This window comes from Tupaia chinensis, unplaced genomic scaffold (genome assembly GCF_000334495.1).
Source record: "Tupaia chinensis unplaced genomic scaffold, TupChi_1.0 Scaffold000063_1, whole genome shotgun sequence".
In the NCBI taxonomy this organism is placed as follows: domain Eukaryota; kingdom Metazoa; phylum Chordata; class Mammalia; order Scandentia; family Tupaiidae; genus Tupaia; species Tupaia belangeri.
In genome coordinates, this window is record NW_006159521.1 from 1,629,404 (window position 1) to 1,642,980 (window position 13,577).

The window sequence follows — 13,577 nt, forward strand, 5'->3', positions numbered from 1 at the left end:
CCAAAACCACTTAGCACCTCAACCACTACGCCACCTGCTGGCTCCCATGCATTTGAGAGTAGAATTTATAAGCACGAGATTATTTCCATACTGAAACCTGGGACATGGAGTAGAGGTGAGACTCAGCAGAGACATAACGGCACGCTAGGTTAGAATGAGAGGACAAAGATTCAGGGCCAGCCCCAAGAGTTCGTGTGGGTGGGGACAGCCATGGAAGACTTTTCGCTTGAAGTTTTTTATTGTGAAAGAAGTTCAAGGGACCAGTGGCTGGTGTAATGGCTAAGTCACTGGACTCCCATGTAGTCGACTGCGGTTCAAGTCCTGGACCTGGTTGGTGGCTTGAACTCATGCCGGGCATGTGTGCGTAGTGCCCAGGATCCCGAGAGGAGAATGGAGGAAGAGATTACAGCGTGACCACCCCCCCGGAGGGTGATTTCTCGCTTTCTGTCTCTCTTTCTCCCTGTCTTTCTGGCGAGCGCATGCGCCCTATAGCAAAAACTTCTCCAAAAAAAAGTTCAAAACATTTGAAGACACTGGAAGAATATAATGGACATGTCACACCTTCCACCTACAATAAACATTTGACCACATTTGTTTTACCTCTTTCTCTCTTTAAAAAAGAAAAGAGGGGAGCCTGCAGGTGGCGTGGTGAAGGTGCTGGACTCCCACATGGCCACCTGCAGTTCGAGTGCCAGACCTGGTGGTTTGAAAAATCACACCACCCGTGTGTGCATGCATATCTAAAATCCTGAGAGGAAACTGGAGGAGAAGGGATTGCAGTGTGGCCAAAGAGGTTAACTTGCCTAGTGTCAACAGAACTGGGGATTCAAACCCAGGTTCCAAGACCTATGCTCTTAGCCTTCGTCAGTACTGATTCTCCAAAAGCACATCACATCCGTGGCTGCCCTGGCTCATTCACCCCGGAGAAAATAACCGAGCACCAACTGCGATGCCAGCATTCGCTGCTGGGTGGGGGTAGGAGAGGCCAGGTGCCATGCTCCCTTTTAGGGCTTTAGTGCCATGGGGACAGGGCTGAAAGAAAGGGCAGTGCAGTTGGCTTCCTGCCAGAGCATGCACAGGGTGCTACGGGATCCGTGGGTGGGACAACTAGCTGAATGTTGGAGAGGAGGGAGTCATGGAAGACGTTCCACTGTGGGATCGTGGGAGCTGGGTGGGAAGGTGGGAAGCAGCTTGTCAGGAAGGGCTTTCTGGCAGTGAATGGCAGGTGGAGGTGGGTGATCAGGTAGTGGGATGGGCTGCCCACAGGTGGTTGGGGCAGGTAGGGAACAAGGGCCTTTCATGGCAGACAGAGGCCAATGTTGGGCATGGGCCATGTTGGCGGTTCATGGGGCAGGGCTGCCTGTGGGCTCATCTGCAGTGTGCCCAGAGGAGGGGAAGCCACAACACCCTGGCTGCCTATCCCCCTAGGCTAGCAGCAAGCAGCCTGGCTTTCTTGGAATGTCCGGTTCTGCCTCCATAACCTGGGGCTGCGCTTGACACTGTCAGTGAAGACCCTTGTCGCTGGAGCCCAGAGCCCAGCAACAGGCACGCCGAGAGGGCTGAGTCTGCAGGGTGGGACTCTGCTCTTTGCTCGGTGACCTTAGCAGGTCCTTGACCTCTCTGGGCTGCCCTGCCACACAAAGGGACTGATGGTCTCTGGAGCCCCTCACAGCCCTGTGTTGTGAGCCGGGGGTGGGAGGAAGGGCTGGGAGGAGGGCGTGGAAGACTGGGGAAGAGGAGCCCATCCTAAGGGCACGTCCGTGGGCTGCCGGCGATGCAGCAGAGGTTCCGTCTGAGCACCCAGGACTACTGTCAGTGCTCCTCCCGGGAAAGAGCGAGCAGACGGAGCCACTGTTCTTTGAGCCTGGCTGGGTACTGCTCCTCACAAGGCCCATCTCTGAATCTCAGGACAACCCTGTGTCTTGGTAGCTGTGATTCCTACTTTATAGTTTGGAAACCAAAGCTCGAAGAGGTCTCGTGACTGCCCAGGTTTCGTAGTATGAGTTGCAGAACTGGGATTTGAACCCAGACCTGCCAGACTGCAGGCCCTTGTCTTTGGCACTTTACTACATAGCCACCAAGGGGCTTTTGTGAAGCATGGGCTCCTGGATGTGCTGTACTGGGTCTGGGACATGGGTCTACCCTATAGAACTGGCTTCTGGAGACTAGCAGATGGTATAAGTTACATTGCTGTACTCTCATGTGGTTGACCGTGGTTCGAGTTCTGGACCTGGAAGCTTAAAACTCATGCCAGGCACATGTGCATGTGCTCAAAATCCTGAGAGGAGAATGGAGGAGCAGGGACTGCGGCATAACCATTACCCCTGGGGGGTGATTCTCGCTTTCTGTCTCTCTGTCTCTCTGGTGAGCACAAGCACCCTATAGCAAAAATCTCTCTTAAATAAATAAATTAAATAAGTAAATGCATAAATAAATAACTGACTGACTTCTGGATGACATCCCAGCTGGCGTCTCTGGCTAGATGCACATGAAGGGGCACGTTGGCCTCTCCCAAGGGTGCCTGCCTGGCAGGCCGAGCTCACAGGCGGGGGTGGTTCTGCCTCCTGGGGCAGCTCCACCGACTGGGCCGGGCAGTGGCAGCACCTGTGGGAATGTGACCCCTCCCTCTGGCCGTGCTTTGGAGGTGATGTCAGGTATGCGGGTGAAGTATTTGGCTGGAGTAAATAGAGTTGGAAGAGAATGGCAGGAGTGGAGGAGTATGGGTAGATAGTGCCACCCCAGAGAGCAGCCTGGCTTGTGCTTCAGCACCCTGTTCTTCCTTTGTGACCTGGGGCCAGGACACCTGAGCCCTCACACGTCCTGCCTGGGGCCCAGAGCAGTAGGACCTTGCCCAGCCAGCCTGGGAGGTTGTGCTGCCTTGAAAGTGCCGAGCAGAGCCTGAAGGGGCTTTAGAGGTCATTAGCTGTGGGGCCCAAGGCCCGGACAAAGGAAGTTGCCTGCCAAGCCCCACCTTGCGTGGGGAGCTAGAAGTACAGTTTCCCAGGGCCCAGGCCTGTGCCCTTTTGCACCATCCTGCTGTTTGGGGAGCGGGGGTAGGGAAGCAGAGACAAACGCTAGGGAAGGGTTTCGCTGGCCCTGGGGCTGCCTTCCCCAGCCTTCCTCGTCCAGTTCCCTCCTGCCCCAGCTTGTGACAGCCCTGGAGAGGCGTGCACTCTGTGCCCCTCGTGGTGGTGGAGAGCCTCCATGGGCGGAGGTGAGGGGCAGAAAAAGAAGAGCCACTGGCCCAGTTCTTTCAGTTTATCTGAGCGTACTAATGGAACATGCAGGATGCCAGACACCACAGGGCATGCCAGGAACCTTAAAACGGATTAGAATACTCCCCCCTAGGAAAGTGGCACCACAGATGAGAGGCCGCCGCAGCCGAGGACTGTCAGTAAGCGTTGTCAGCTCTGAGGGCTTAGAGCGCAAGGTCAGGGGAGCTCAGCTGAAATGTGAGGGAGTGGGCAGCCCCCGCGGCTCAGCAGTTAAGTGCCAGCCAGGGCTCAAGTACAACCCAGGCAATTCAAAAAACACGCCAAATGCATGTGTGTCCAGGATCCTGGCGGGACGGAGAATTGGAGGACGAAGGACTGCGGCATGACTAGGCCCCGCTGAAGGGTGCCTTCTTGTTGTCTCTTTCCAATCCCTGCCGTGTGTGCATGTAAGGGAGTAAAAGGGGGAGCATGCTACAGAACTTTGTGAAAAAGAGTAGAAAGAATCTTCTAGGCAACAACAGCCAGAGCAGAGGGTGGGGCTTAGGCATCTTTCTGGGCTGTAGCAGTGCCCACCCTGAGGGGACAGAGGGCAGTACGGGCAGTCGGTGGGCAGTGAGGCTGGAAGGGTAGCCTGAGGCAACTGTGCAGAGCCTCGAGTGCCTCAGATATCAGGCAGGCCACCGGGCGTTCTCTGGTGGTCACCGAAGATGTTCAGCCAGACTGGGCAATGTCGGGCGGGGGTATGGGTAAAGAGGTGCTATCTTTATGAAAATGCAATGGCGAATTCTCTAGGCATGGGGTGGAGCAGTGTAAGGACAGCGCTCCCAGCAGGGCACAGTCTCTGGTGTGTGTTAGTTCTTGGGCCTGGGACAGGACTGGGGACAGAGGGATTCAGGTAAGGAAATGTGGCCTTGCCCTGAGGGTCCCAAAGCCGGTAAAGAGGCCATTTCCCCTGGATGATGGACCACAGAGGTGAGTGGATGTGAGGCTAGGAGCCCTCTCACCTTTCGGGGTGGCACTGCCTTGGAGATTTCAGCCTCAGTTCTTCTCCTCTCCCACCTCATCCCTGCTGCCTCCTAGTCTTGGGGATCACCAGGTCCAGCGTGTCCACCTCTGTCCACTGTGGCCCAACCCCATTCATTGTGTACGATGGTGGCAGCCTGGCCCCTGGTCCCTTGGCCCTCTGCCTCGGAGGGAGGGCTCAAGGCCCTACCCTGCAAACAAGGAGAGGTTCCTAACGAGGTAGCCAAGGATTGTGGGTAGGATGGAAGGAGAAGCTGCCTGCCTGGGAGGGGCTGGGTGGTAGGGAGAAAGCAACTCAGTACATGGCTGCCAGGACACTTGGGGACCAGGAGCAGCTGCTGACAGGCTGGGTCAGGAGCCCTGTGGTGGGAACACCTGCCTGGATCCTGTCTCCTGCCCTCCCCTGCAGAGCCTTTCTGCAGAGCCTAAGGACTCGCTCTGCCCTGGGAGAAGACTTTGCCACATTTTCAAAATAAGTCATATCCAGAGGGGAAGAAGAATAAATAAGCCTAAAAAATGCAAGAGGAAATGTGCTATCTTTTTTTAAAAAGGAAAAAATAGCAAAGAAGGACCTCAGCCAGCTCCCTTGAGTGAAAGTTTCCAACTGTTGTGACAGGGGGTCACGGAGACTTCAGGGAGCCAGGGGCGCCTGGGGTGAGGCTTCAGTCCAGAGCCGACGTCAGTTCAGCCAGCAGTGGGGGTCCCCGCCAGCGCCAGCCTCCGTGTTCGGCACCACGGGCGGAGATGCCAACACCGCAGTCCTCCCTCCAGCTGGCGCTAGGACAGCGACAGCAGAGTACTGTTGGACAAGAGGGAGTGTGCCAAATAATCTAAAAAGACCCACATAGCATGAAGGGGTCTGGAGGGTGGTTGGGGCTCCCGGCTGGCCAGGAAGTCGAAGCGTGAGGTGGGCGGGGTTGACGTGAGCTCAGTGCAGAGCGCCCGGGCGGCAGAGGGGAGCAGAGGCTTTCCTGGCAGACATGGCGGTGAACGCGCGAGGTGGGAAATTCTTCGGTGCTTGAGGAGAAGGGACGTTTTGTTTTCTTAAACATTTATGTATTTTTTTGGGGGGGAGGTTTTCGCTATAGGGGCGCGTGCACTCGCCAGACAGAGACAGAGAGACAGAAAGCGAGAAATCACCCCCCAGGGGGGATGGCCATGCCGCAATCCCTTCTCCTCCATTCTCTTCTCAGGATCTTGGGCATGCACGCACACACGCCCGGCGTGAGTTTTAAGCCACCAGATCCGGTACTCAAACTGCGGTCGACTACGTGGGAGTCCAGTGACATAGCCATTACACTAACTGCTGGTCCCAATTTATGTATTTCTTTAACAGTTTTATTGAGCTATAATTCACCTACCCTGTAATTCACCCATTTATGTACAACTTACAAAGTCATATAACCAATGCCACAGTCATTTATAGAACAAATTTAGAATCAATTTTAGGACATTTTCATCACCCCAAAAAGAAACCACGTGCCCATTAGCAGTCACTCCCTATTCCCCCCAGCCCCTCAGTCCTAGGAAACCCCTAATCTACTTAGTTTCAATGGATTTGCTCTTCGGGACCTTTCATTCCATGCAGTTCTGTGTCTAAACTTTGTTCACCTATCATAATGTTTTCAGGTGCATTTATGCTGTAGTATATATCCGTACTTCATGTCTTTTTCATTTCTCATTTTTATAATTTTATTTTTAGACAATTTTTGTTTTGTCTAAGTTTCCAAGATTGGCCTCAAACTTGCCATCCTTCTGCTTCCACCTCCCAAGTAGCTGGCATTACAGGAGTATGCTACCGTGCTCGGCCTTTTATTATTTTAACAGTTTCCCATTTTATGGCTGAATAGTATTCATGTATGAACACCGTATGTGGTGCGGGCATGTCACGTGTTCTTTATTCATCAGTTGATAGACATTCAGGTTGTGTCTCTGCTTTGGGGCTTTTGGGAAAGAGCTGCTGTGAACATGCATGAACACATGTGTGGATGTAGATTTCCAGGACGTTCCGTTTGGGTGGCATCCAGGGCAGCTGTGAGGGAAGAGGGGCAACAGGGTGGAGCAGAAGGACCGCTGTGGGAGTGGGAAGGGAGAACTCAGGAGCCTGCCCCAGCCTCAGTGGGGGCCAGGTTCTGTGGGCCAGGGCAGCGCCGCCCCCTCCCCACTGGCCCTCACTGTGTCTCCAACCTGGCAGCTGTTTGCTGGGCTGGAAATAGCCCGGGCAGCTAGTATTTTCCCTGGAAATCGGGTGCTGCTTTTCCTGTGTCCTGCTGAGGGCCCAAATTAGTTAAACACATAGAGAAATGTGAGCCTCATGATTAGTTTAGAGGAGGGGAGTGTTGTCAACAGGAAGCTGGCTGGACGGGACAGGGGGGGTCAGGAAGACCAAGGTCAGAGAGCCAGAGTAAACCCAGGCTGGGCTGTGGTGCCCCACCCCCACTGCACTCACACAGGGGTGGTGGTTTTGCTTTTGCTTTTTTTGTTTTTTGGGTTTTTTTGTGTGTGTTTTTGGTCAAAGGGCATGTACACTGCCACAGAGAAAGAGAGAGTGGAAGCAGCCTCCAGGGGAGTGTGGTCATGCTTCAATCCCTTATTCTCCATTTCTCCATCCTGCTGAGATTTGGAGCATGCACACACATGCACCTGTCATGTTTTTCAGGCCACAACTTGAACTGTGCGGTGGCCATGTTGGATCTGGCTCCCTTAACCACCAGGCCACAGGGCCGGCCCAAGGTGGTGGTTTTGTTTTTTAGGAAACGCTCTAAGCATCGCACTGACCCTATTGGCAGATTGGGAAGCAGAGACACTACTTTAAAGGGACAGAAAGCTGAAAGTGAAGGCTGGCTCTGCCATCAGCTGCAAGTTCAGTAAAGCCCAGGCTGTGCCCTCAGCCCTCTGCCTGTTTTGGAGTTTACAGAAAACTGAGGACACAAAAACACCAAAGAGCTTATGCTGTTCTGTTCTAAAAAAGAACACCAAACTCCACCCCTAGACCCCAAAGTAAAAATACAAACTAGGGCTTTAATTGTTTCTTTTCTTCCTTTCCCCCACCCCCACCTTTTTGTTCTCCAGCCAGAAAACATTATGCTGTTAGACAAGAATATTCCCATTCCACACATCAAGCTGATTGACTTTGGCCTGGCTCATGAAATAGAAGATGGAGTTGAATTTAAGAACATTTTTGGGACACCAGAATTTGTTGGTAAGTTTCAGGCCTGTTTCTGTCCCTGGCATCAAATAATAGTGAAATCCGAGGAACACATGCTGTGTCTGGGGCCATCGTCCCTCGGCTAAGAGCGATGCAGATGCCGTGGGATACCCCCTAGAAACCTAAAGGGGCCAGGCGGGGATGGGGGAGTGAGAAATGCCTTGAGAGGCCTCTCGGGGAGGTGCAGGTGCGGGCTTTGCCTGCCCAGAGTGTGGGCGGTGGCTAGATGGGCCTGGAGGCCTTTGCAGAACTGGCCCCACTCCCTGCTCTTAGATGAGTTTATTGTGAAGATTTACAATCACTTCACCCTTTTGCATTCCCATAAACTCAACCTTCTCTGAAGTAGCTTTTGATTTCCTGAAAAGGAAAAAGGAAATCAGATGCCAGGTCCGCCCCCTCACCTCTTCTGTGTGCCCGGCCCCTGTTTGTACATTGCAGTGCCAGCTCCAGCAGGGCCTGGGCCCCTCTTTCTCTCATCTCTTTCTCTCACCCTTGGCTAAAGTCCCTTCCTGTCCTGCACCCATAAGTCTCTTTATGAGGCTGGGCCAGCAGTTGGGGATCCTGAAGAATCCTGCAGAGGAGAGAGGAATGGAGGTTGGGCCATGGTCTCTCTGCCTTTCTCCTTTGGGAGTTGGTGTGGCTTTGGGGCTGGAAGGAGGCTGTGGTCTCCTCAAAACCCTGGGTGCTGAAATTTGTGACCATAGTCTAATAAAAAATTATGGCAGCCTCTCGGTAGTGTGCTGGTAAACGCTGCTACTCAGCAGGCTGAGGCCACATGGGAGGCCCAGGTTCGATTCCTGGCGCACCCTAAAGGCTGAGTGTGGTGATGTGCACCTGTAGTCCCAGCTACTCAGGAAGCTGGGGCTGAGTCAGGAGGATTATGACCTAAGGAGACCCTTTCTAAAAAATGAGAATAAATAAATAGACAAATACAGATGGAAAATCCATCCCAATAGATTGTCAGGCCACATGTGCTGGTTTGATAGCCACCATGGTGCTGGAGAGACCCCACAGACTGCAGGACAGGGGCTCGGCTCTGTACCAGGCACTATGCCTTATGTTCTGCAGACACAGTCTCCGTCAGTCCTCAGATGACCTCGTGAAACAGATTTAATTATTCTCTGCATCTGTGTGACTGTTCAAGGTAACACAACCAGCGGGTGGTGGAGCTGAGATTCAGATGCAGCCAACTTCAGGGCCTGCACCGTTTCCATTTCCCAGGGCGGTCTCTTTAAGACCTGCCCTCTGGGAGCCATTTGTAACTGCCGTTCAGCTACAAACCACCACATAAGAGCGCTGGAAGGGTCTTTCCAGATGGCCTGGTCTAGTTTAACAAGTGTGGATGAAGGAGGCTGAGGATGTTAGTCAAGGTCAATGAAGGTTAGCTTCACCTTCTGTATGACAGGTACTAGGTTACAGTGATGGAGGAGCCACAGTCAAAATGACACACCCAAGGCCACAAGTTGGTGGCAGCGTCATCTTGAACCTGAGCATAAGACATCTAGACTCAAGCTTAGTCTGAAATAAGCCCACCACCATTCACATACATGACCAAAATGCATGTTATTAAATTAAAATTTATGCCAACGGTTAAATAACAGATAGTTCAACTAGAAGTTCAGGATAATAATGGAAAAGGCAGGATGTGATTAACTATAAAGCAAGTCACACGGGTACCTCTGGGATATCCGCTCTGGCAGTCAGCAGAATCATTCGTAGCCACGTCAGCAGGGGAAGGAAGACTGGTGTTGGGGTGGGAGAAGTCTCTGAGGGGGAGGGAGGGAGTCAGGCCGGGAGGGGCACCAGCGCGTCTTATCATATTCAGTGATACCAGAGCAGGTGAGTAAGGCCAGAACGATTGTGTGTATCAGGGACAAGTCACTGTCTACTCTGAATGGAGCTGAGAGATCAAGTTGTTGGCATGAGTGAGTTATTGATGGCTGGGGCCAGCCTGAAGAGGGTTTTACCCGGTGTATGCTGATAACAGCTAGGTGCCAGGGGAGAAAAGATCTCTAAAAAGATCTCTAATTTATAGCACTGGTCAACTTCTTTGTATACACACCTGGTGTGAGTTCTAAGCCACCAGGTCTGGGACTCGAACCACAGTCAACCCTGTGGGAGTCCATCAGTATAAACATTATGCCATCTGCTGGTCCCCATAATAACTTCTTTTTTGGAGAGGTTTTTGCTATAGGGTGCATGCACTCACCAGAAAGAAAGACAGAAAGCGATAAGTCACTCCCCCAGGGAGGATGACCACACTGCAATCCCTTCTCCATTCTCCTCTTGGGATCTTGGGCATGCATGCACACGTACCCGGCGTAAGTTTTAAGCCACTGGATCTGGGATGCGAACCGCTGTTGACTGCATGAGAGTCCAGCGACATAACCCTTACACCAACTTCTGGTCCTAGCACTGGTTTATTTCAAGCTACCAATCTGTCACTGAATACAGAGTTGGGAAGGCACACACACAGCTGGCTTTCGTGAGCCAGTGTGGTTTTGTCCCTTGGTTTTGTTTGTACCTTACAGATATATGGTGGTGGTGGGGGTCCTTCATAAAGCTCATGGAAAATGCATATTATGAAAAAAAATCATACATGGATTTCAAAATTTATTTTCCATCAAAATAAACTTGTACTTTAATTCCATTTTCCATGAACTTTTTGAAGTCCCCTGAGAAACAGGTTATAACCATTTTTTTTCCTACTCTTACCATTCCTTTGATATTTCAGTCTTGGGACTGGCAAGTGGCATGGTAGTTAAGGTGCTAGACTCCCACATGGCCGGCCATGGTTCAAGTCTCAGATCTGGTTGCTTGTTTCCTCATGTCCCCACCCCCCATCTCTCTCTGGTTAAAAAATAATAATAATGACGATAATAAATAAGATCAAATTTTTTTTAAAGTAAATTTTAGTATGAGATTCAGAGTTCAATTTCCAGTAGCGTGAAGGTCTTCCAAAAGACCCTCTTCTTTTTTTTCCCCTTTAAGGCAGAGTCTTGCTATGTCATCCTCCTGCTTCAGTCTCCCAGCTGCAACTGCAGGTGCACAGCACCACACCCAGCTCTTGTTCATACAGGGTCTCGCCACGTTGCTCAGGCCAGCCTCAAATTTGTGATCCTCCTGTCGCAGCCTCCCACGCCACAGAGATTAATGGATCACACTACCGCATCTTGCCTTTAGGTTGGAGCGGGAATTAAATGTAGGCCTCTCATGTGACCCCAGGCTGTGGAGCACAGGGTCTTAGCAATGCTTGTGCCATCAGAACTGGGCCCCCTAGTCTGGATTCTTGTAAAAAAAATTTTTTTAAATGAAATTCTGGGCTCATAGGAAGTAAAAGAAATCTTGAAAGATAGTAACTTCTTCAGCACCACATGTTCCACCCTCAAAAGCCAGCAAATTAAATGTCAAACTGGAGCAGCAAGGACGTTCAATAGGAGAACCTTTCCTAATGGCAAGTGCACCTGTGAGCATTTCAGAGATGAGCAGGACTTAGATGTTCAAGGACATAAGATTTGAAATGATCAGATGTTGACTATAAAATAAGTGGGATGCACATAGAAATGAAAGATAGAATCAAAAGAATAAACAGGTAACAAAAGATGGCAAAAGTAACAGAAATTTAAAAACCAAATTTAAAAAATCCCTTATGTGACCATTTGAATTTGAAACTCAGAGAACAAGCAAACATCAGATTGCACAAGGCTGAAGAGAGCGCTGAAACACTGAAAGACTCAGCTGAGAAAGAAAATTAGCAAAAGTTCCACAGGTTGACAAAGACATATAAATATGAACAAGATCATTGTGAAAGAGGATGAGGGAAGAAAACCCAATATAAGTCTATTTGGAATCCCAAGGGGAGACTAGAGACAATAAAGCAGAAGAAATATTTGAAGAGAAGGCTTGAGAATTTTCAGAACTGCACCCATGTATTCACAGATACAGGAAGGGCAATATATTGATATACCACAGCAGAAAACAAAACAAAACCCTACCTAGACATGTTATAATGAAACTACAGATGCCAAAGACAAAGCAGCCAGAGAGAAATGACAGCTCACTCACAAAAGGACAGAAATCAGATTGACAGCATTTACTTCTCAAAACAATGAAAACCAGTATCCATCCAATGGGATGTTATCTTCAAAAAACTGATGGAAAGTAAAAAATAAACCTATGCCCAGGAAAGCTGCATTTCAAGAATGAAGGTAGAAACAAAAAAGAACAGCAGAAAACCCTCGAAACATTAAAATAGAGTTTACCACCCACAGACCTTTAGTAATGGAACTTCTGAAAGATGTACTACTGAATGAAGGAAAGTGAGCTCTGAAAGGAGGTCTCAAAGCAAGAAGTAATAGGAACAAAGAAATCCATAAACATGAAGCAAGTGAAGCATCTTCTGTCCAAAATAATGATGATGATGCTGTTTTAATCATGGGGTTAAAAAAAGGACAGAATCAAAAATTGAAGAAAATAATGTTACAAAGAACAGAAAGTAGTGCTCTAAGATTCTTGGATTGTTAGAGGAGGATCAGAATGTTGATTTATGGGGCCCAGCAGGTGGTATGGTGGTTAAGATGCTGGACTCCGACATGGTTGACTATGGTTCGAGTTCTGGTCCCAAAAGCTTGAAAATCATGCTGGGCATATGTACATGTATGCCCAAAATCCTGAGAGGAGAATGGAGGAGGATTGTGGCATGGCTATCCTTCTGGGGTGAGGGGGAAGAGGTGATTTCTCACTTTCCCTTTCTCTGGCAAATGTACACACACTATGGCAAAAACCTTTTTTTAAAAAGAAAAAAAGAATAAGAATTTTTTAAGTGTCCAGAGTCAAGTCTCTAAGGTAGCCATTAAAGAATAGAAGCTGAGGGGAGGAAAAATAAGAAAACTCCATTAATAAAAGACAGGAAAAGAGAAGGAAAGGACAGAAAAAAAAAACAAACCCAGAAACAACAGAAATGAGTGTATATAGGAATCGAGCAAATAAGTGCTGGAAAGTAAGTTGGGATTCTCAAACTGTGGTAAAAGCATTTAAAAATTTTTTTCTTTATTTTTAATTAATTAATTAATTTGCCTTCATTCTCTGAGCATCATCACAGCATACAAAATGTAATTTCCCATCCAGAATACACTGCATAGTGGCTTAATCATACATGTTATGGTCAATAGTTTTCCATTTCTAGTTTCATATATATATGTGTGTGTGTGTGTGTGTGTTTTGTTTTCCCCTTATTTCTCAGCCTCTGCCATTTCCCACCCTCCTCTCACACTATCTCAGGTGTCTACAGTTTACTTTTATTCCTTTTTTCCCCCCACATTTTATTGAGTCACAAAATTTCTTAAGTAATCTAACTACTTTCAATAGCAAGTTCAGCTGGTATGTACGTATCTGTGAATACATGTCTGACTTTAGGTGTGAAACTCTGAGTAGAATGAATATACTATAAAGTAGCACCTAGCCGATGCTAAATAGCTTACTACGGTCATTAAATAGGTATTTAAAAAATTTTTTTAATATCAAGAAAAGCAATTTTAGCATTAATAAATCAAAGAAGTGCTAAGGAACTTTGCTTAAAACTTAAACCCAGGAAACAGGTTAGGATTCTGTTCAAATAGTAGGTACATGAACCTATCAGCAGCTCAAGACAAGACAAAATTCCTTAAAACTGGAAAACAAAGCTTAGAAGAAAATCAACAATGTTTTAGTCAAAAGTCATAAAATTCTATTTCACCAGTTCAGTCTCATGTACCTAATCTATCTTCTGTGTGGTTCGATATTCCTGATTCAATTCTGGGATATAATATTCAACTCCATACTTGTCCCTAATTAAGTTAGCTGTTTTCTTAATTTCTTAACTCTTATTTCTGTGTCTGTATTTTCCTGGTATAGCACTCCCTTCAGAACTTCTTGGAGATCTGGTCTGGTGTTGGTAAATTCTTTCAGGTTTTGTTTATCTGAGAATGACCTTGTCTTTTCTTCCCATATGAAGGATAATCTTGCCAGGTACGGTATTTTTGGTTGAAATTGCTTTTCCCTTAACACTTTGAATATATTTTCCCATTCTTTCTTTGCTCGCATTGTTTCCAATGAGAGGTCCGCTGTTAGTCTGATGGGATATCCTTTGTAGG

At 48.6% G+C, this 13,577-nt stretch overlaps 1 protein-coding gene across 4 annotated transcripts in view; it reads left to right on the forward strand.

The window, feature by feature from the left end:
• DAPK2 (death associated protein kinase 2) overlaps nt 1-13,577 on the forward strand; it is a 190,118-nt gene that overhangs the window by 148,464 nt on the left and 28,077 nt on the right. For all 4 annotated transcript variants that reach the window (XM_027765772.1, XM_006141743.3, XM_014593295.2 and 1 more), the window contains one exon: nt 7,311-7,440. In XM_027765772.1, coding sequence (XP_027621573.1) covers nt 7,311-7,440 — 130 coding nt within the window. The remainder of the gene's footprint in view (nt 1-7,310; nt 7,441-13,577) is intronic.